The sequence below is a fragment of the Armigeres subalbatus genome, chromosome 3 (genome assembly GCF_024139115.2).
Source record: "Armigeres subalbatus isolate Guangzhou_Male chromosome 3, GZ_Asu_2, whole genome shotgun sequence".
Lineage (NCBI taxonomy): Eukaryota > Metazoa > Arthropoda > Insecta > Diptera > Culicidae > Armigeres > Armigeres subalbatus.
Window position 1 is genome coordinate 261,857,202 of NC_085141.1, and position 22,678 is coordinate 261,879,879.

At 34.3% G+C, this 22,678-nt stretch overlaps 1 protein-coding gene and 1 long non-coding RNA gene across 2 annotated transcripts; both read left to right on the forward strand.

The window, feature by feature from the left end:
- The first annotated feature begins 3,725 nt into the window (after positions 1–3,725).
- Positions 3,726–4,132, forward strand: LOC134225243 (uncharacterized). The gene is made up of 3 exons (XR_009983205.1): positions 3,726–3,827; positions 3,905–3,958; positions 4,036–4,132. It is a non-coding gene; the product is annotated as an uncharacterized LOC134225243 (long non-coding RNA).
- A 13,651-nt stretch (positions 4,133–17,783) lies between these two features.
- Positions 17,784–19,231, forward strand: LOC134219359 (uncharacterized). The gene is made up of 2 exons (XM_062698082.1): positions 17,784–18,144; positions 18,210–19,231. Exons 1-2 carry the CDS (start codon positions 17,817–17,819, stop codon positions 18,353–18,355), a joined length of 474 nt encoding a protein of 157 aa, XP_062554066.1. The 5' UTR covers positions 17,784–17,816; the 3' UTR covers positions 18,356–19,231.
- The last annotated feature ends 3,447 nt before the right edge of the window (positions 19,232–22,678 follow it).

The following is a 22,678-nucleotide window of genomic DNA, read 5'->3' on the forward strand; positions in this document are numbered from 1 at the left end:
AATTACTCTAAGGCAATCAACGATTTTTGATTTCCAGATAGAATAATATCAGGTATGCAATCAGTATGATATAAAGTATTAGACCAGCTCTGTCACGAGTAATCTATCAGATTTTGTACAGGGATAGTTTACCTGTACAGAGTGATATGATAAATAATTTTAGATCAGTTCATTATAATATACCTATACAAAAACAAATTAATATGAATCAATTTTAATAAAACCTTCGGTTGATCACTCCGAAATGCTCTCCATATGAAGAAAAGTAACCGTAGTAGAATTCTCTTTAGATTTTATTAAGTCGGATCAAATTCGTAAATCTTAGTTGAAAACTGGTAGAATGTCAATGACAAAAACGGAACTGCTCATCAGCAAAAAATGAATTCTTATCTATATGAAGAATCATACTATTCAAAACAATAATTTTAAAAGGCTATCTTATTGATTGGGTGCCAGAAGCCTAAGCTGGATTCTGATTTCAAAACAAGAAACACTCGAAAGTTTGTCAAATGACCAATATTATGGATCATATATCCAAAACTATGGATCATATTACCGAAGTTATGGATCATAATCACGATAAAAATTGCGCAAAATTGTATTTTTATGGATCAAAATGTAGTTTTCTATGGATCATTTTCCAAATGGATGATGGGAAAATAGCAGGAATGATATTGTTTTTCTTGATCATATTTGAAGGTACATACTTATTTTCCAATTATTTGGTTTATTTTTTAGCTTAGTTATGGATCTTAAAATTAATCTTTATGGATACGCCTGAATTATTTTTTGGATTTAAGGTAGCGTTTTATGGAACATTCAGATGTTATTTATGGATCGTTTTTCATTTTTTTATGGATCTTTTTTGTGCATTTAACGGTACAAAGTAAAGCTGCCATACACAAATGAGAAAAATAGGCCCTTTTTAGTGTTATATAAGACTTTTCTAATATGTTTGTCAACCCTTTTGAACGAGCGAGAAAGGCATCATCACCGCTAGGTGGATTAATCAGGGTTTTTCATTTTCCGTTTGTGCAAAACTGCGAATCAAATTGGAAATTCCGAGCAAGGCCGGGTACATACAGCTAGTACTTAATATTTTGTAAAAATGGTTGACGAATAATAAGTAAATATTGTCATTTGACCCGTCTCGTAAAATGGTTTAATTTCGTTCTGAGACCTTTTAGGGCTCATTTACAAAAATTAGGTGTATTTTACCAAATATTAGGTACCTAATATTACCTATTCTTGAGCAAAATATACCCAGTTTTGGATTACTATACTAAACCCTCGATTTGAGTGAAACGTACCTAAAATTAGGTACTTTTTTTCTACCATGTGGCAAGTTTTAGCTCTTTGTAAAAACTGCATTTCCATTTTAATTGCATATTATTCGGCAACTCGGTCGTACGAAAATCATTTTTTGTTAAATATCTTGGCTGTACATATGTCAAAAATGGTTTTCGTACGGTCGAGTTGCCGAATAATATGCAATTAATTGTATCAAGTGTTGGTCTTCCACCGTCATTAGTCGTCTGAGTACACGCGACCGCTTACGTAAGGCAATCAAACTCATCAAATGCTTTAGCCAAGTAAGCCTTTGGCACAGCACATGTGGAGATTGGACAAATCAAGCATCCGAAAGATATTCAATTTGCAAAAAAGAGAGCTAATCGCGGTGGAGGTTGGTGCTCGGATTCTGATGGCTTTTCTGCAAACGTGACCTTTAAGTGGTCTTGTTGTGTAGGGGTTATCACACCTATTTAGAGAGTAGGAGGTTGAGGGTTCGAGTCCCTCCAAGACACGTGGATTCTTTTTCGCAAATTTCATATCAATTTGCCCATTCCGAAACATGTGCTGTGCATATGCACAGCCAAGAAATTTATCAAAAAAATGCATTACCATATTTAAAAAATGAAATTATAAAATGTTCGAATCCTAACTTTTTTTCGCTCTTCCATCTCCCTACGTTGCTGTGTAATTTGCAAACGTGTTCAGAAAACTAACCAATTTAGTAAAGTGTTGGTCGATAATTGGTTTTTGTTATTAAAGAGTATGCTCTTCTGAATATTTAACAGGATGAGTTCTTGTGCATCAAGTGTATTGCTTGTAAGGAAATCAAAAATAAATATTTGTTCTACAAATTATTTTCCAATAACAATTTTGAATTGTATATTACTAATATTACTATGTTAAACCTTAGTATTTATACGACTTTTTTTTTGCAGCTCGATGTGGATTTTCGTTTTTGAGGCTAGGAAATCCTTCCAAAGGATCACAAAAGTGAATTGCAATTATTGATCAATTGACTACATATATGGGAAGATCCATAAAGTACGTCACGCAAAATTTGGCTATTTTCAACCCCCCCTCCCCTCTTCGTCACACTTTTTGTATTAAACCTCTAAAATTTTTGTATGAGTCGTCACGCTGTTCAGAATCCCTCCCTCCCCCCTAGGAGCGTGACGTACTTTGTGGATGGCCCCTATCAGCAAACACGCAAAAGATTTATCGACCAAATAACTCATCAAATCGCTCAAGAACAAAGAGTAGTGGACGAGGTAAACATTTCATGTATAAGAAAGCTGCAATGTCAAACTATATATATATATATATATATATATATATATATATATATATATATATATATATATATATATATATATATATATATATATATATATATATATATATATATATATATATATATATATTAGACCTCTTCATGTTTTCAAAAAGTATCAAAAATTCATCCGGTCAGCCAAGAATCACAATTCTTACGCTAAAATAAGGCTCCTGTCAAATTTTCAGCTAATTCGGATAAAATTTCGAGGTGGCTCAAGTCGATTAAGTGTTTTTGGGCTATTTTCAATTTTGAAAAAAATCTAACGATAGATATAAATGCCGAAAACTATCGCAACAACCTCTATATGGAAGCTTTAGGTGTACTCTACAAGTCTTGTGAACAATGTGATTCGTTTCGTTCACGTTTTGACTATGATAAAGTGATTTTTGATCTTTAAAGTGCATAAAATCACTGTTTTCCCTAAAAGTCGTTGTTCTACAAAATTCTTAAATTCATGACAAATCATTGCTTATTTATTATATTATTATTCCTCTTTTTTCCCTGGACATTTGAGTAATATGATTGCCAATGTGCGATTTACCGTTAAATTCTTAAAAATCAGAAGCTGAACATTTGTCAATAATTTGCACGTTAGGATTTCTTCAAACAAGTTATTCGAACAAAACATAAATCAAATCATATCCCGCATAATTAAAAACGATATGTAGTTTTGTTGTTACTATTCACATGACATAAATAATATTGTTACTATTTATACCATTGTCGATTTAAAATGTGACTATATGTTCAACTAGAACAGGTAATATAACACATTGTTAAGCTACGGTACCATATGCAATAATTTCATAATTTATTGTTTCTTTACAATTTGTTATTATCCACTATGTTGGAAAAATACGATAATTTACTTTAAATTGCTTATAGTTGACACAGTAACAATATGGATTATTGTTTCAAAATAATCAAGTATCTTCTGAAATTTTTAATTTCAGTGTGGTTTCCGAGGTGGTTTCACGCAAACTAGAGGAATTAAATATATCATTCAAATATAAAAGTACCATACACGATCCAGTTTTCCAAAAAGTGTGTGTGTTTTTTTAATAGAACGTATAGTGCTCATGCATTGTGCAGCTGCCATGTTAGATTTTGGTGGATTGCTCGAGAAAGTTACGGTTCTTGATGCTCATTATTTAGTTGATTATTTGGATCGTAAATTGTTTATTGCACTGAACAAAAAAAGGTAAGTAATAGAATTAACAAAATTTAAATAAAGTAGCCTATGATATTTATAATCTGATGTTTTTTTGCTTCCAATAGTTCCTGCTGGTTGGATTTGTGACAGTCAGACGGGTTGTTGTCGATTTTTCTTCGGTAAGTTTCTTTTACGTACTTTAAAATTGCATGCATACTTATATAGACTTAGTAATTCTTTCATGCGTTTCTTGTAGTCAACATGGTTCTGATGCACGGATGCGGCTTAATTCCGGGCACGCGCGACCAGAATATATGTAGTATGAAGTGTACTATGTACTAAGTGTTTTATAGTTTCTTCTGAAGTTTAATCTGTTAATAATATTGCTTCTGAAACGGTGCTTATGATGTAAAACTACCTATTCAGTTTATAGACAATAAAATGTGTGTATATTTAATAGCAATGTAAATATCGTGTTTTAACTTTATAATTGAGGAAAATAATGAAATGGTCTTCTTACTTCTGAATGATATGATATACGGTGCGCCATTTTTTCTCCTATCATACTATTGTATACATACCGCACCCCATATTGTATCTCATGAAAAACATGGATTATAACTTTACTATACCACATCTTGTATTGCTAAAAAAATGTACTGGAAAATGAAAGTTTTTATATTGTAATTATACTTAACCGCCTATTACCCATATAGTCGATTTGCTAAATACAACATAACATATTGTGAAGATGATTTATGATGAGGTTAGCTTATCTTAAGTATGAACAACAATCAGTATAGTAAGAGTAGTGTTATTTATAATCATGTATGATCAGAAAAACGGTACAGTTATGGTTCAGGATTATGCGGGATGATATTTGATGCTTACAACAAACGACTTCCAAATTTGGTTCATTTCACCATATGTCTGTATGCTTTTACCATTGAGTGCATCGTAGTAACAAGTGAAATCAAAGCTTCTTTGTTCGAACAACTTGTTTGAAGAAATCCTAACGTGCATATTTATGATTAATGTTCAGCTTCTGATTTTTAAGAATTTAACGGTAAATTGCACATTGGCAATTATATTACTCAAATGTCTAGGGAAAAAAGAGGAATAATAATATAATAAATTAGCAATGATTTGTCATGTATACAAGACTTTTATAGAACAACGAGTTTTAAGGAAAACAGTGTTTTTATGCACTTAAAAGCTGGTAAATCACTTTAGCATGGTCAAAACGTGAATGGAACGAATGGCAATGTTCACAAGACTTGTAGAGCACACCAAAAGCTTTCGTATAGACGTTGTTGCGATAGTTTTCGGCATTTCTATCTCTTGTTAGATTTTTTTCAAAATTGAAAATAGCCCAAAAACACTAAATCGACTTGAGCCATCTCGAAATTTTATCCGAATTAGCTGAAAATTTGTCAGGATGCGTATTTTAGCATAAGAATTGTAATTCTGAGCTGACTGGTTGAATTTTTGATACTTTTTGAAAACATGAAGAGGTCTAATATATATATATATATATATATATATATATATATATATTTTTCAACAGACACCAAGCTACCGGTCCTGCTTCATGCATTATTTGTATTGGCACCGATTAGAGCGGCTAACGGTTTCAAACCGACGATTCCTCTTGCTCAGGAAGATGTCTTGATAATGGCAGAAACCCGAGAACTAGCACTAACAGATCTTGAACTTGATATAACACATTCTCATTAGAAAGCATGTTAAAACTAGGACCAAAATTGCACTTTTTGTTCAAAATTAAAATAATTTTTTAAACCTAAATTCTTTGAAAATGAGCCGACAAAATTGTAAAGCAAGTGTCGGAAGACGATCGAGAATCTATGAGCTTATAAAAGCAATTTTTAGAACGTTTGGGAAAATTTAGATTTTTATTAATCACTGAAATAGTGATAAACGGGTATGAATTGCAAAAGTTCGGGTTCATCCATAGTAATGGTGTGTTAGCATAAAGGTTAGGTACGACCTGAGCTTTCCGGAAAGCTTACGAAAGCCAATGAGTTCAACTTAGGGGTTGTACACTAACTAAGTAAGCACTTATGGGGGGAGGGGAGGTTTGCCATTTTCTTACGCTTCATATAAATTAAATATGATTTGTATGGGAAAAATCTTACATGGGGAAAGGGGGTTTGAAAATCCCATAAAATTGCTTACCTGCAGCATCCACGCACAGTTAAAAAATTTAGACTCTACTCTAATGGACACAAATTTTCAAAGATTTTTGCATCTAAAATCGCAAAGTGAAGATACAAAACGTAAACATTTTGATCCGTGCGGAATCCACTGTTTAATCTGTTATCGTGAGATTAGTTCTAAAAAAGTTGTTTCGAAACATTTTTGAGACAAACGGAAAGGAGGCATTTTTTGATCTTTAGCGCACGAGTTTACATGCCGTTATTTTCATATTTCGCGCAAAATTCTTTTACCAAAGAATATATTCACGTTTACTTACCTGCAGCATGCCTAATTCCGGAATTTGAATCGGATCCTAATTTCGAGAGATTTTTACTTCAAAAAAATCGAGGTGGACAAAAAAGTAAACATCATGGGAATCATCATTTTCAAGTGTATATTTGAGATTAGTTCTAGAGTAGTTTAGCAAAACACATACACTAAAAACCCTGATTAATCCACCTAGCGGTGATGATGCCTTTCTCGCTCGTTCAAAAGGGTTGACAAACATATTAGAAAAGTCTTATATAACAGTAAAAAGGGCCTATTTTTTCACATTTGTGTATGGCAGCTTTACTTTGTACCGTTAAATGCACAAAAACGATCCATAAAAAAAATGAAAAACGATCCATAAATAACATCTGAATGTTCCATAAAACGCTACCTTAAATCCAAAAAATAATTCAGGCGTATCCATAAAGATTAATTTTAAGATCCATAACTAAGCTAAAAAAATAAACCAAATAATTGGAAAATAAGTATGTACCTTTAAATATGATCAAGAAAAACAATATCATTCCTGCTATTTTCCCATCATCCATTTGGAAAATGATCCATAGAAAACTACATTTTGATCCATAAAAATACAATTTTGCGCAATTTTTATCGTGATTATGATCCATAACTTCGGTAATATGATCCATAGTTTTGGATATATGATCCATAATATTGGTCATTTGACAAACTTTCGAGTGTTTCTTGTTTTGAAATCAGAATCCAGCTTAGGCTTCTGGCACCCAATCAATAAGATAGCCTTTTTAAAATTATTGTTTTGAATAGTATGATTCTTCATATAGATAAGAATTCATTTTTTGCTGATGAGCAGTTCCGTTTTTGTCATTGACATTCTACCAGTTTTCAACTAAGATTTAGGAATTTGATCCGACTTAATAAAATCTAAAGAGAATTCTACTACGGTTACTTTTCTTCATATGGAGAGCATTTCGGAGTGATTAACCGAAGGTTTTATTAAAATTGATTCATATTAATTTGTTTTTGTATAGGTATATTATAATGAACTGATCTAAAATTATTTATCAGATCACTCTGTACAGGTAAACTATCCCTGTACAAAATCTGATAGATTACTCGTGACAGAGCTGGTCTAATACTTTATATCATACTGATTGCATACCTGATATTATTCTATCTGGAAATCAAAAATCGTTGATTGCCTTAGAGTAATTTGTTATGGATTATAGCAAGGATGTTTTCGATCATTTAGTAATATAGGTTCGATAATTTAGTAGTTTGTCAATAACTTATTCCAGAGGTTAAATGTCGAAAAATATCCGCACCAGAAGTCCACCATAAAACACGTTTTAAAATTTAACTTCTGGTATGAGTAATCGACAAACTAAATGATCGAACATAGATTACTACATGATCCAAAACAGTCTTGGATTGTAGAAAAGTTTGGACACATTTTCCATTGACTTGCCAAAAAGAAAATTTTCTTCAAATCCTTCCGAAACTCAGCTTCTCCCACATAATCCGAGTGCTATTTGAAATCTTCAAACAGATGTGTTGTCACTATGAATGGGGTTCCAATTAGACTAGCGAAGTCCAAGATTTAGGACTTATGTATAGCATGAATTAATTAACTATCAAAAACCACACCGAAGGTATACAAGCGAAAAAGTACGAATATAGTAAGTAGTTATAGAAAATCAAAACCATTTACTTAAATAAATTGTTTTATTTACAAACTAATTGTTAGACCAGCCATGTTTACATATACTGTGCCAATATGAATTATTTGCTGAAACGCCAGGAAGAATGCATTACAGAGGATTCAAAATAAATGTTGAAATTGATTCTGAAGTTGCTTCCCTGCACACCAAAACATTATGAATATTATGCGACATATTTGAATGAATTGACACAAAAGCACATGACGTAAACTCAATCGTATATGTTTTTCAACGTCAGATGATTTAAATATGCCACGGAACCTAAAAACACAGCTCCAGGTGCATTGCCGCACGAATGCACAAGCCGATGATAAGTGCAAATTGCATATAACCTGTTATACTTCGATCACCACTCATCCAAGAAGTAAAGATAGCTAAGGGGTAACGTTCTAGGCTCTCACTCAGAGAGTTTGTGTTCGACGCTCATTCGGTTCTCGTTTTTTTTTCAAAAACATATTTATAAATAATTTTTATTTTCTATAACTCAATACCAAATTTTTGAAACGACTTCTCTGCGATTGTAAACAAAGTTAAAAACATCGATTCGTCAAATCTGAGAGGTGAGAGCACTCCCACGCAATCCAGCACCACTAACAGGTAGCCGAAGTATTTACCTATATGTTAGACTACTACACTATCTACACATGTCTTTTAATCGAAATAATTAGACTTTCATGTTGCCAATCTAAAAGAAAATTAAATTTCAAATCCGAAAAATCTAACTATTTTCGGCTAAAATGTGTTTTAACATTTTAACAATCATTTTAAAATTGACGCACTTCACCCTTGCCGGGGTGATGGGCCAATGGGGCGTGTTGCGTCCTTCTGCAATATTCATCCAACGGCAAGCGACTGAAGCGAATGCAGTGACGTTTTATTTTAGTATTACAAAAAAATCCCGGGATATAGCCAGTTGGCAAACATTCGAGTGCTTCCCAGTTTGAAGTCAGAATCCAGCTTAGGCTTCTGTCACCCAATCAATAAGATCATACAATTGGATCGAGTGTTGAAATGTGCATATTTCCATTTTGTGCGTTTATTATAAAGACTTGCAGCTCTGTTCGAACTTAATCGTTTGTATTATGACACTTTTGGTCTACAAGCCCTACGAGAAATAAGTTTTCGTAAATAATTCCTCAGATAAAGGTGTTTTGTAATTTTAAATGAATTCCCATGCACATATTTGGGACATGCGAAAAGTGCAATATCCAATCAAACTAACTGTTATTTATAATGCGAATAAATTTGTCGCTTGTAGAATTTATCTAATTTAATCGATAATAATGAATATTCACTTGTTGGGAATATTTGTGTTTTCACATGGCCGGGGTTTTGCCAAATCGCACTGAGCGTCAATAAAAAATAACCCATTTTTCTATTCAAATTTTCGATTATCAGATTTAATTGATAACAAATCGTATGGATATCCTACAACAAATATACATAAAAATTGATATTGTATGATGTTCGTTTTATTTTTGCGAACGAAGTACCACAAGTCAGTCAAAATGCCGTCTTGGTGCGATTTGGCTAAGCCCCGACCACATGTCGTTGAATTACCAATACTTTTTGTGATATTCCATATTTGAACACAACACAATATCATTCTTAATTACAGGTTCTATATTTATTCACCAAAACACTGCTCTTCATTTCACTCCACATTGACACTCTAATGCACGCCTACCTCAAACTACTCGATTCCCAATCTACACGATTATTCTAGAATACCACATCCTCCCCTGACAGAAATAAGAATGTACCAAATTATTAATGTAACAGAAAAGTGTAATCAGCAGACGAAGTTCGTTCTTAAGTCCGTACGGTTGACGCATTGTAGGTGTTGTGGCCGGTCGATTCATTCAGTACGATTATCGGTTGACATGCTATCATAGATACAATTGTAATGTCGTTTAACCTCATCTTCCTCCGGTGACAATGAAAAAAGTAACTGAAAAAAAGGAAATAATTATGTTATATTTGTTGAAATTATGGAAATAAATCAACACAATCTGTCAAACTGCTTGGTTTCCGCCCTTCAGCATTTGGTTTTCATTTGCATTCTTAGCAGCTTTCCACTTATCTCTTTGATGGTCAAACAATCCATTTCCCAGGTTGCTTGTTCTTTGGTTGCCAATCATCAGCCAATTTTCAGCTCTCTCCTCTGGTAAACAAAACTACATGTTCAGGTCCAGCTCATGATTCATACATCTGCGCCATTCTCCATTTTGCACCACGCCTCCAAGTATTCAGCGCCGCTTTTTTTTTCGCTCAAACTTGCTTTTCCCATTACTCTGCAAATGATATCGATGTCGTCCGCCAAACCAAAATTAGTGTGTATAACTTGTACCGTTCCTAAACACCTTCAAAGGCTAAGTTGAACAGCACTTGCGTATCGCCCTGATTCAGTTCCCCCAATGTCATGAATGAATCGAATGTTCCACTGTTTGTTCCGAAGCTCGATTTTTACCCATATAGCGTCGCAAGAATCAATTTAATCAGCAATGATCGAAAGTCATGTTCTAGCATTCTCTGCCACAGTTCGTTCCATTTCACTGAGTCGCAGGCTGCTTTAAAGTCCAAGTCGAATATCAACCAAAACTTTAATTGATCGCTGTTAACCTAGAAAATATTTGCTGAGGAATATAGAACTTAGCTGAAAAATAACAATAACAAAACAAATATATGGATAAGGTACAATATTTTTATAAGCATAAGTAGATATACTAGAGTGATGACATCTGTTTGTCGTCAGGAAGTTATTCTAGTATAAAACTCATAGCATTTTTATTATGATGCTAATTACAACCTGATTGATAATTACATCCCGGAGCTATAATTAAAAAAAAAGCACAATAGCGATTCTGGTTAAAAAGCGAATAGAATATACCACTAATGTTTCCTTTTATTTATGCTAAAATACCCAATATAAACAAAAATATTATAGTAATCATTCACACAAAAAAAAATAATAGTATCGATTTTATTAAACATAAAAATTTTATTCTCATATATATTTCCACCTTTTTATTCAATAAACGAGAAGGCCACTAACATTTTATTTTATGCGATATTTTTCTGAATTGAATTTGAATATGTTTTATCAAAACTAGTAAACAGTGCCCAACGTTTCTTAGATCATATCTCACACCTACTGTTTTTTTTTTAGCTCGGAGCGTTTTTCTAAACAAGCCATACAGCCTTCAGCATAATTTGTCTACTGCAGAGGCACTAACAAGGCAATACCTTGAATTTAACTTTTTCGATTATCAGAAATATTTGCAAGTTGTATGTAGTTTTTTCTCCAATATTTTTCAACAATTTGATTGAATCTTTCTCCGAAAAATGAGACTCTAGCGTTAGAAGTATCTTGTAGCGCAATACTAAACAGAGTTGGAAAGTTCATGTGGAGAACGTCTATTTACTCTTTGTTTCATCCATACCAGCTTTGAAGTGGGGAATAGGTAATCGCGATGCATATGGCCATAAATTTGAATTACTCTTGTCAGAAAAAATATAAGACAATGTTGGGTTCAACCAGATTCGTTTGTTTTAAATATTCATCGTGTGTGGCATGTTACTTCTGTTATGCTTCATATTACAAACACTTTAGAAAAATTTTGTTTTTTTTTTTTTTATAAGCCAAAAATTAAAATTTACATATGATCACATGATACTCCTATTTGAATGATTGTATTTCAATGAGGGGTTTCATTCGGCTAAATAACAAGCTCTAATTTTTTTTTAATTCCAATGTCAAATACAGGGAGCGGAAAACTCGATACAATTCAAATTTCAAGTTATTTTACTTGGAACCTGCAAATTTTCTCTCAATGTTTTACGTACCCGTTACTATTTTCTCACAATAAATTTTCATTATGCCAATCTTTTTTTTTTTTTTTTAATTATTTCAAAGATTTTGTCGATTGCTTCGCATATATTCAAGTGCCAATTGTAAAATAATTCATACCTTTTCTTTTATTGAAAATCCTCGATAGATTTGGAATGACTCAAGAAATTGAGTTTTGTTTGGAATGAACTATAATTAGTAAGAGTCAATTTACTCTTTCGGCTTACAACTTTTCTCGACAGGATGAATACTTTATACCGCTTGCCATTTACCCTACCCGCACAGATGTGAACAAAGTTTGAACGCACATTAAGAATTCCGTCTATTTTACAATATAGCATGTCCAAAAAGTAATTGAGGACTATTTTAGAAGATAGCATTAAAACGGACACCAGGTGGCTTTGTCCTCACCATCGATGGAATAAACTGGCCTTGGGTTTAGTTTCTCACAACGATGTAACAAACTCCAAATTTTGGACTTTACTCGGCTCAACCTTTTTTACAAACACCAGTTTAGCTACTTGGGCTTTACCCGACTAATCTCTTTTAACTGTTCAACTAACACCATGGTCTTGGGCTTCACCCGACTCATCTATCTCCGCTGTGAAAACAAACTCCAAATGGCCTTGGGATTAGCCCAATCCATCCATCTCCGCTATGAGAACAAACACCAGATGGCCTTGGGCTTAACCCGACTCATCTCTTTCAACTATTCAACGAACATCAGATGGTCTTGGGCTTAACCCGACTCATCTATCCCCTCAGTGAAAACAAATGACAGGTGGCCTTGGGCTCAACCTGACTCATCTCTTCAATATATACAACGACACCAGATGGCCTTGGGCTCAACCCGACTCATCTCTTCAATATATACAACGACACCAGATGGCCTTGGGCTCAACCCGACTCATCTCTTTCAACTATTCAACCAACATTTGATGGCCTTGGGCTTAACCCGACTCATCTATCTCCGCAGTGAAAACAAATAACAGATGGCCTTGGGCTCAACCCGACTCATCTCTTCAATATACACAACGACACCAGATGGCCTTGGGCTTAACCCGACTCATCTCTTTCAACTATTTAACGAACACTAGATGGCCTTGGGCCTAACCCGACTCATCTATCTCCAACAACACCCAACACAACACTCAACCCTTCTACCAGGACTTGAAAAAAATCATTGAAATACAATGGTTGATTGAGCTTCAATTATTAATTTAATCATCATTGAAAAAAAAAATCTACATCGTCTTTAGTTTTTGCTATCTATCAATTCTTGAAGAAAGATATTTCCAGATTTAAATCATTTCACTGTAATAAATTAATACATTTTTACTGTCAACAATCGATAAGTTCAACTAATAAAATCTATAATAGCACACATAACCACTCTCCACTCTCCAATCAGATGAAATTTATGTTAAGCCTCGTATTTGAAACAATAGGATGTGTGTTAAGTGTTTGGAGCATTGCGATATGCACAATGGAAAAAAAAAACCTTTGTTTACTATATTTTTATTAATTAAAACTAGATTGATTTCTTACCATTCCTTCTTAGTCACTTATTTACCTTACAAACAGTTTCCGAGTTGAAGTTTCAAAAACAAATACATCCTTCTTAAAAGCTACTTTCGAGCCCAAAAGATCTTTTCATGCCAAATTATAAATACTGAAATACTGAATACGTTTGTATTGTCGGCGTAGCACCAAGTTAGAATTCGGAAGTCAGGACTTCCGAACCGAACTTTCTTCCGAAGTTTTATTTGTCAAATTAATTGATGCGTTGTTTAGCGCCTCTTTAGGCGAATCCAGTGCACTACTTCCGAAGTTATGAAAGTTGCCTGTATCTGGAGAAAAACCCAACTTCGGTATAAAAAGCGGTATAAATTTTTTCCGGATACACAATAATGCTTCGCAAATCGAAGCTTATCATGCGAAATTTTGCGGCGAAATGCTCTTTCTATATAAAGATTTTCCAATTTCTTAAATAATCATGCAAGGAATGCAACCCATCAACAGAATCAACGGAAAAAACAAAAGGTATAATGATCAAATTGCATTATGAGTAATTTTATATTTACTCTCAACTTAAACGAACTTTTATTTATATTTATGTTTGGTTTGATTTACTTAACCGTGTATTTTCAAAAAAAAACAAACAGGGCATATAGAATAATTCACTATGCCTCCTTTCTTCTGTCACAATCTCACAATCATCGCATCATGATGCCTTCAGCGCGACAAAAAAAAAAAAAAACAAAAACTTACCGTTTGACAAAAACAAAACACTTCGATTTACCGCTCGCATAACCATAATTACCATAGACCAATGCAAACTATAACTTAACCTCACTTATTTTGACAGTTCACAGAGCTTGTTTACAAGGTGTTAGAAGAAAAATCGATGAAAGGAAAATTAAAAATCATATTTTTAGTTTAAAATTGCTGTGATCCGAACATTTTAGTGTTATTCTTTGCATTCAGCATGAAATCAATCGCAAAGGACATCTACATGCGAATAAAATGACGAAACAATTTTATCGGAAGCTGCGCCGGAGGCTAAGTCCCGGAGAAAAAGCTCTGTGAACTGTCAACCTACGTCATCATGCACTGGTCTATTGCTTCAGCTGATTCTTTCATGGCTAGGATCGCCAATGTGATATTCCATATTTGAACACAACACAATATCATTCTTAATTACAGGTTCTATATTTATTCACCAAAACACTGCTCTTCATTTCACTCCACATTGACACTCTAACGCACGCCTACCTCAAACTACTCGATTCCCAATCTACACGATTATTCTAGAATACCACACTTTTTACTGTATTTCTTTCAAATTGATACATTCAAGGGGTAGACAAAATTCAGAAAAATATTCGCCCTGCCTTACGCCCTATGAATAAAATATATTCCATTGTGTAATCAATGATATACTTAAAAGCTTTTAATGACAATTTATGGACTGGAAAATTAATTAAAAATGAAGATGGTACAAATATGCAATTATGTACAAATGCAATAAAGCAATTTTTAATATAATATAATATCATAATTATTATGATCTGCTTTTTTGCTAATTCCAAAAGACGAATTCGAGAACGTTTTTGTGGTATGGTAGAAGCTGTGGGAGTTTTTCTCCAAATCTCCCACAGCATACTCTACCACAAAATCGTTCTCGAATTCGTCTTTTGGAATCTGCAAAAAGCAAAACATAATAATTATGTTATTATATTATATAGTTGTTAAATCGATTGTTTAAATTCGAAATCATTTAAAAAAATTAAAATCAAATTTTATTCCATCATAACATTTTCTATCACTTTGCGAATGTTTCCTGAAATTCATTCAATTTACAAGCAGTCAACGCAAGAAACATACACCCCCCTATGTTGCTCAAGCACTTCGGCGCCAACAGCACTTTTTTCGTGGTTCTTGTGACGACCGCCAGACGTCAAAATGATCTACTACCTATGTGCTTTCTTGCCTCATATAGGTATTTACTTCTATCAGTGCTAAAAATAGAACAGAAGCACGGCTTGCTGTACGCGCTGTACGGGCTGTGTACAATGCGATGCCTGATGCAAGCTGAAAATAAACATTCAAAGCTTGTGTTGCTGATGCTACGATGCGATGCCGACCGATGCGCAGTGGCGGAAACCCGTACAACGAAAGATTCGTTTTTTCGCGAAGCTCACACATATTGTGAATGAGCTAATTCCTTAATTTGTTGATTGTAGCTTGTTAATTTAATTTTTGGTAACTTGGTGTTAAAAAGTTGATGCTGTAAAGCATCTCCTAAACAAATGTGTATGGGCAAATAAAATTCGAAAAATTCTTTTAGTATGACATTTATATGGGGGCCCACCACTGTGCGACGGCACATTGCCATTCCTTTTTTTCACGCGCATTCGTACGGGAGAGCGTTGAACAAAGCACGATGCATTTTGAAATTGCTATACATGAGTCTGTGATATAGGGTATTTGTGTTTTTCTTAGCGCATGACTTAGCGCATTAGCAATAAGACATGAGAAAAGTTATGTATGACGTTTAACATAGGAGAGGGTTTTCAATTACTGAACGGATATCGGATAACGGACATTTGTAATTTTCATAGGGCACCCGTACCTTGAGTGTAGGTAGTGGGTTCTTATTATATATTTCCCATTATTATCCACATATGTTTCATTTCGTTGCGGTATGATGTAATTATGCCATCACACCAATATAATTTTTCATAACAAAATTGACTTCCTCACATCAATGGTGAAGCAACTTTTACGAAGCTATTTTGAATAATTGGTTAGGTGAAATAAATCTTATTTTAAAATCAATATTTTATCTATTAGTTAATGTAATGAAACTGTTTATTTTCAATCACGAAACGTGCACTTCAAGAATAGTAGTTGGTAAATCCAAACCACTATTCACTTGGATCGTAGTGCAATTTGCACCAGTTCTGATCAATCACGGAGTAGCAATCATTGATATGTACAGTCAGTCTAAGCTAAGCTGAAACTGTATAGTTTCAATCAACAAACGATAAAAACAAATATTTTCTTTTCTCAATTCATTAATATTTCCAGTATAGGAACATTTACCCTAGCAGGATAAACTCTAATGCTATATAGAGGCAATAAACATATCTCCAATTCGATGATTTATGTTTGCATATATCTTCTTACATGTTAAGAGTATTGATGGTTCTGTGGTATAGTATGCGCTTCCCACTCCAGAGATCACGAGTTCGAATCCGAGACAGGGCGTTTTGCTTTTTTTTGCACGTAAAAACAGTTTTTTCGCCGTAACTTCGGAACGCAATGTCCGATGGATCTAATTTTCAATAGCAAACAATGGGATTGAATTCTACGTCGAATGGAATTTGTTACGAGCAAATTGGATAATGCTAAGTACCAAAAAGTGTGTCTCACATTTTTGTACACACACACACACACACATACATACACACATACAGACATCACCTCAATTCGTCGAACTGAGTCGATTGGTATATAACACTATGGGTCCCCGGGCCTTCTATCAAAAGTTCGGTTTTGGAGTGATCCTATAGCCTTTACGTATACTTTGTATACGAGAAAGGCAAAAACCAATTGGGCAACAGGATAATTGTGTTTTCTTATTGATACTTCATCATTTGATTAAAGGAAAGCACATTTCATTTGAAAACATCGGGGCAAACGTATATTTCTAAAGAAGGAAAAACATCCACCGAAGCCTTATGGTTTAAATTGGTCAAGAGGTTTAGAAGTTACACTAAGATGAGCGTTGATTAAACAATACTCCTTCCCTCACAACTTCCCTCTCTCTCCCTCGAAGAGCAACCCTAACCCATCTATCGTCGTCTCCTAAAGAATGTGTTTTCCAAATGTGGTGGAAATCGGTCAAGAGGTTCAAAAGTTCAACTAAATTGCTCGTTTCCTTATGAATACCTCTCCCCAATCCTCTACTTTTCCACAATGTACCGCACCCCCTATCGTCGTCTGCTTAAAATAAAGAATGTGTGTTTCAAATTTGGTTGAAATCGGCCAAGGGGTTCAGAAGTTACACTGAGTTGATCGATAACTAAACAATACCTTCCCCACATTCTCCCTTTGTTTAACGAGCATTCCTATTATCGTCTCCTTAAGGTAAAAAATGTGTGGTCTAAATTTGGTTGAAATCGGTCAACAGATTCAAAAATTATGCTGGAACTTACATACAAACATACATATACAAACATTGAGTTTTATATAGATAGAAGATATATTTCTTGTATTAATTATATTATACTAATATTAAGTAAATCTTGCTTAATCTCGATAAAAAAAGATATTACTTTCGTGCTCCCACACTATACTTCCATTTTGAGATAAAAGTACTTATAATCAGGTCCTTTTTTCTAACCGTGTTTCTGCAGTGACAGTTGTGAAATAAATAAAAATAAGAAATGTGAAAGCCACTTTGCAATAAATTCAAGCTCGAGTCTAGTCTATATGTTTTATTGGGTCAGTGGTGTTTCGAATATTCCTGTGATGCCAATGAAACTCAATTCATCAATAGTTGGCGTTATCGTCGGAAAAGTCGGTCCCTCGTGTACAACAGTTCATAGCTATTTGCAGTCACAATACATTGGGCGTGAAACGGTCTACCGGCTCCCGTCAATCAACTTGTTGACTAAATTATCCAGATTTGTAACCTTCGGGAATAAACGAGAACCTATTGATGAGGCCGAACTCGGGGAAGCCACCGATTCCTACGAAACAATAATAAGCGGCCAAAAGAAAAGCGACAGTTGCATTGTTTCCAGAGTTGAGTTTATAGGTAAGAAATTGTACTTAACCGACTTATTAAATTTAGCATTTTTTGAGCATAAATTCGAATTTCAGGAACATCAACCGCAGGTTTCACCAGTTGGAAAACGACCAACAAGCTAAAATACGAGAACATCGTGGGCGGGGGGCGTGAGGTGAAGCTTTCGATTGGGCCCAAAATACGCTACGTGGGCATCGGATCTGGTTTGGGCCTTCCTTAGCCGTGCGGTAAGACGCGCGGCTACAAAGCAAGACCATGCTGAGGGTGGCTGGGTTCGATTCCCGGTGCCGGTCTAGGCTAGGTTAATGCTTAAGATTGTTGAATTTCTAACCCCACAAACTAAAAATTGTTTCAAAAAAAAATTCTATAACGATCTATAGACATTTTAATTCTCATTTTCTACATCATGCCATGTCAAATTTCCATGGTTCTACTTTTCCTCTAAACTTTTCCAGGTGGCAGCACTGATAAAGGAACCACCCCCATGGACGTGGCGGCTGTGGCAATCGTTTCATGCAAATCAATTCAAGACAAAATTTTCAAAACGACTTATCTGCTTTTGTAAACAAAGATTCAAACGACGATTTGACGAATCAGATAGCTCTCCCACGCAAACCAACACAATCACCAGGAAGCGGAATCCTATCAGATTCGTCAAATCGTCGTTTGAATCTTTGTTTACAAAAGCAGATAAGTCGTTTTGAAAATGTCTTGAATTGCAACAATTCTCGCTTACCTTATCAAAAGGACCTAAGTAACATTTTTTTATGAATTCATTTGAATAGCACAATCAACAGAAAAACATGAAAGCCTCCGATTGCAGTACTCAAATTAATTCATAGAAAAAATGTTACTTAGGTCCTTTTGAAAAGTTAAGCAAGAATTGTCGATTGTTTCAATACAATGCACAGTGGTTCCCCCATAGGTCATAAATCCAAAAACATGACTTTATCGAAATTCAACAAGTTATCCCTAAACTGCTACTTTATGGCATACTATATAAGATGCAATCATCATTTTTGTAGAAATTGGGCTAATATGACCTGTATAAGGCTTCAAATTTAAGATAATCCAGTTAAATAAACTATACGTGAAAATGTTGGCATACCTCAAGAAACTTATGTTTTACCTTTGAATTCCCTCTTGAAATATCCTCTGAGTAAATATTTACACTCTAATCTGTCATCTACATGCTATTTCAGCTGGGACCACCCGCAATCAAGCAAATGGTCAACGAAAAACTCTAATGTGTTTGATGAACAAATTCACAATTTTATTCTGAATTTCATTATTATCATCCACCAATTAAATATGTTTCCCCTTCAGATCCCCTCCAGAAACATTTCCTGAGTAGATATTTATACTATTCTCTATCATTTAAAGGCTATTTCAGCTGCGACCATCTGCGATTAAGCAAATGGTAAACAAATAACTTTTCTATGTTTCTTCGACGGAAAAACAATTTTCTTCTAAATTTGTTATCTTCATCCTCCAAAAAAGTATGGTTCCCTTTCAAATCCCCTCCAGAAACATCCTGTGAGTAAATATTTACACTCTAATATGTCATCTAAAGGCTATTTCAGCTGCGACCGTTTGCGACCAAGCAAATGGTAAACAAATAACTTTACTATGTTTCTTCGACGGAAACACAATTTTCTTCTAAATTTTGTTATCTTCATCCTTTACGAAAATATGTTTCCCCTTGAAATTCCCTCCAGAAACATCCTGTGAGTAAATACTCACACTCTAATCTGTCTTCTAAAGGCTATGGTCGTAGCTGAGACCATCTGCGACCAAGCAAATGGTAAACAAATAGCTTTACTATGTTTCTTTGACGAAAACACAATTTTCTACTCAATTTTGTTATTTTCTTCATCCACTAAGAAAGTATGTTTCCTTCAAATCCCCTCCAGAAACATCCTTTGAGTTAATATTTACACTCCTATCTTTCATCTAAAGGCTATTTCAGCTGCAACCGTCCACGAAAAAGCTAAGTGTAAATAAATAACAAAATTATGTTTGTTCAACAGATATCATATTTATTTTCTGCTCAATTTAATCGTGTACTAAAATTTCTTTCTGAATATCCTTCAAGTGTACCTATTCATATTTCTAGCTGCTGCCTAAATGGGATTTCAGTTACCACAGTCTGCGACTGAGCTTGGAAATAAATAACCGATGGTAAAAAAATACCAAATTGATGAACACGAGTATTATGTTTTCTTTATCATGGTCAACTTTATGAGACTGAAAAGCATCTGACATCTCTGAGAATATCGTGGTATAATAGTATTATATTTAATTTTAAATTGATATATCTAGACCAACATTTGAAAAGGGCGTAACAGCCAAAATTTATTCCTTCTGATTCTTCGTCTACATATAAAGCTTTATATCTAGACCAACATTTGAAAAGGGCGTAACAGCCAAAATTTATTCCTTCTGATTCCTCGTCTACATATAAAGCTATATATGTAGACAAAGATTCAGAAGGAATAAATTTTGGCTGTTACGCCCTTTTCAAATGTTGGTCTAGATATGTAGACGAAGAATCAGAAGGAATAAATTTTGGCTGTTACGCCCTTTTCAAATGTTGGTCTAGATATTAAACCTTTTTGCCTTTCTTATATACTAAGTATACGTAAAGGCTATACGTTTGTTCCAAAACCGAACTGTTATAGGATGCCCGGAGACCCATAGTATCAGATACCAGATGCTATATGTCTGTGTGTGTGTATGTGTGCGTATGTATGTGCGCAAAAAAACTCAGTAATTTCTAGGCACTTATACTTCTAGACCAACATTTGGAAAGGGCGTAACAGCCACTATTTATTCCTTCTGATTCTTCGTCTACATATTTAGCTATATATGTGGACAAACAATCAGAAGGAATAAATTTTGGCTATTACGCCCTTTTCAAATGTTGATCTAGACTCAACCGATTTGTTCGGAACAAGTTGCGTTCCACGTGGAATCATATCCTTTTGTTTTCTAATAAAAATTGGCCAGATCGCACAATGGGTCTAAAAGTTATGGCAAAAATACTATTTTTTCATATGCACTAGAAAGGCATTAACAATGCTAGGTGGATTAATAAGGTTTATTTTCGTTTACCACTTTCACAATAACAAGCATCTTCACACCCACGCATCTTCCTCAAGAATGTAAATTGATCGTTGTTTGTTGGATTTTTGCATATGATACTGAAATCGGCTTCGTAAAGTATGATAATGACTGAGCCTACCAAATAATTAAAAAATAGGCTGTTTAACCCGAAAAATACTAAAAGTACACCATTTTACCGTATAACTTCCGTAATTTATATTTATGACCGCCCTTATGGGGGAATGGAACCACTGTGCAATGCTTTCCTCGGTTTTTGCTGTCATCCAAAGAACCGGTGTGCGGCACTCTAGACAAAACGTTGATCACGGTTGGCTGTCGAACGAGGCGATAATCAAGGTTTAACCTGAGAGAGAGAAGCCAGCTCACTGACAGATCGTTTATTTACAATGTCTTCTTCTTCTTTATTTGTGTTGAAACCGTTGAAACTCAACAAATCAAAGTAACATTTCATAACGTCGGAAGCAACATTTTTCACTCCAATAAAAACTTGTTCGAACTAACGAACGAACTAACTTTCTAACGCTGAACAAAACCGATTTCTCATAATACGGGATCATTCACATGGATAATTACGGGTTCAATTTACTGTAGCAGATATAAGAAAAGTTGCGAACATAAATTGTTAAATAAATAATTTTGGTTACGACCATTTGAAATTGCATCGCAGTGTTTACTTTTTCGGTTCGCAGTGACTGGATCGCGGTGACATTAGGATGAACGTAAATAAAGCGAGCTGTCTTCTCTCTCTCAGGGTTTAACTTACGACTAAATTACAGGTAATTTTGGAATGAAAATTTTGATTTTTCAAAAGTGATTGTTATAATTATATTCTTCAGCTAATCGCAAAAAGGGCAATCAAGCTAAACTTGAAAGATCAGCTGGACAAGTAAGTGGAGGATGCATCGACGGTATCAGCGTCAAAAATCTGCCGAACGCGACCAACAACAAGTAATTGAGCGCCACAAGAATAAAGGATAAGCGTGGGCTAGAAGAAAACTACGGACAAAGCAGAAATATTACGAGTGAAAATCTGACGATCCTACGTTTAGATTGTTAGATCGAAACATTGTTTTGCATGCGAACCGATTTGATGAAGGGCGGGAAAAAGTTTCAGCTCCTGGAAACACAATTTTCAAGTAGAGTATCCAAATATTTACAAGCAAAGTAGATAAACCATCATTTTCAGAAAAAATAAACCTAATATTATTTGAAAATTAACAGTTTTACTTTTATCATTAAAAAACCATTTCTGAAATAAAAGTTCTGTGTCCGTCAATTTTACAGTGCTACATTCTATTGAAAATCACTAACGCGTTTTCTTCAATTTACCAACGATTTTTATCATTGACAACATTTTTTTTTGCTTGAGGCATTGGATTCGAATCAAACATTTCAAAATTGCTATGCAAGATGAAGT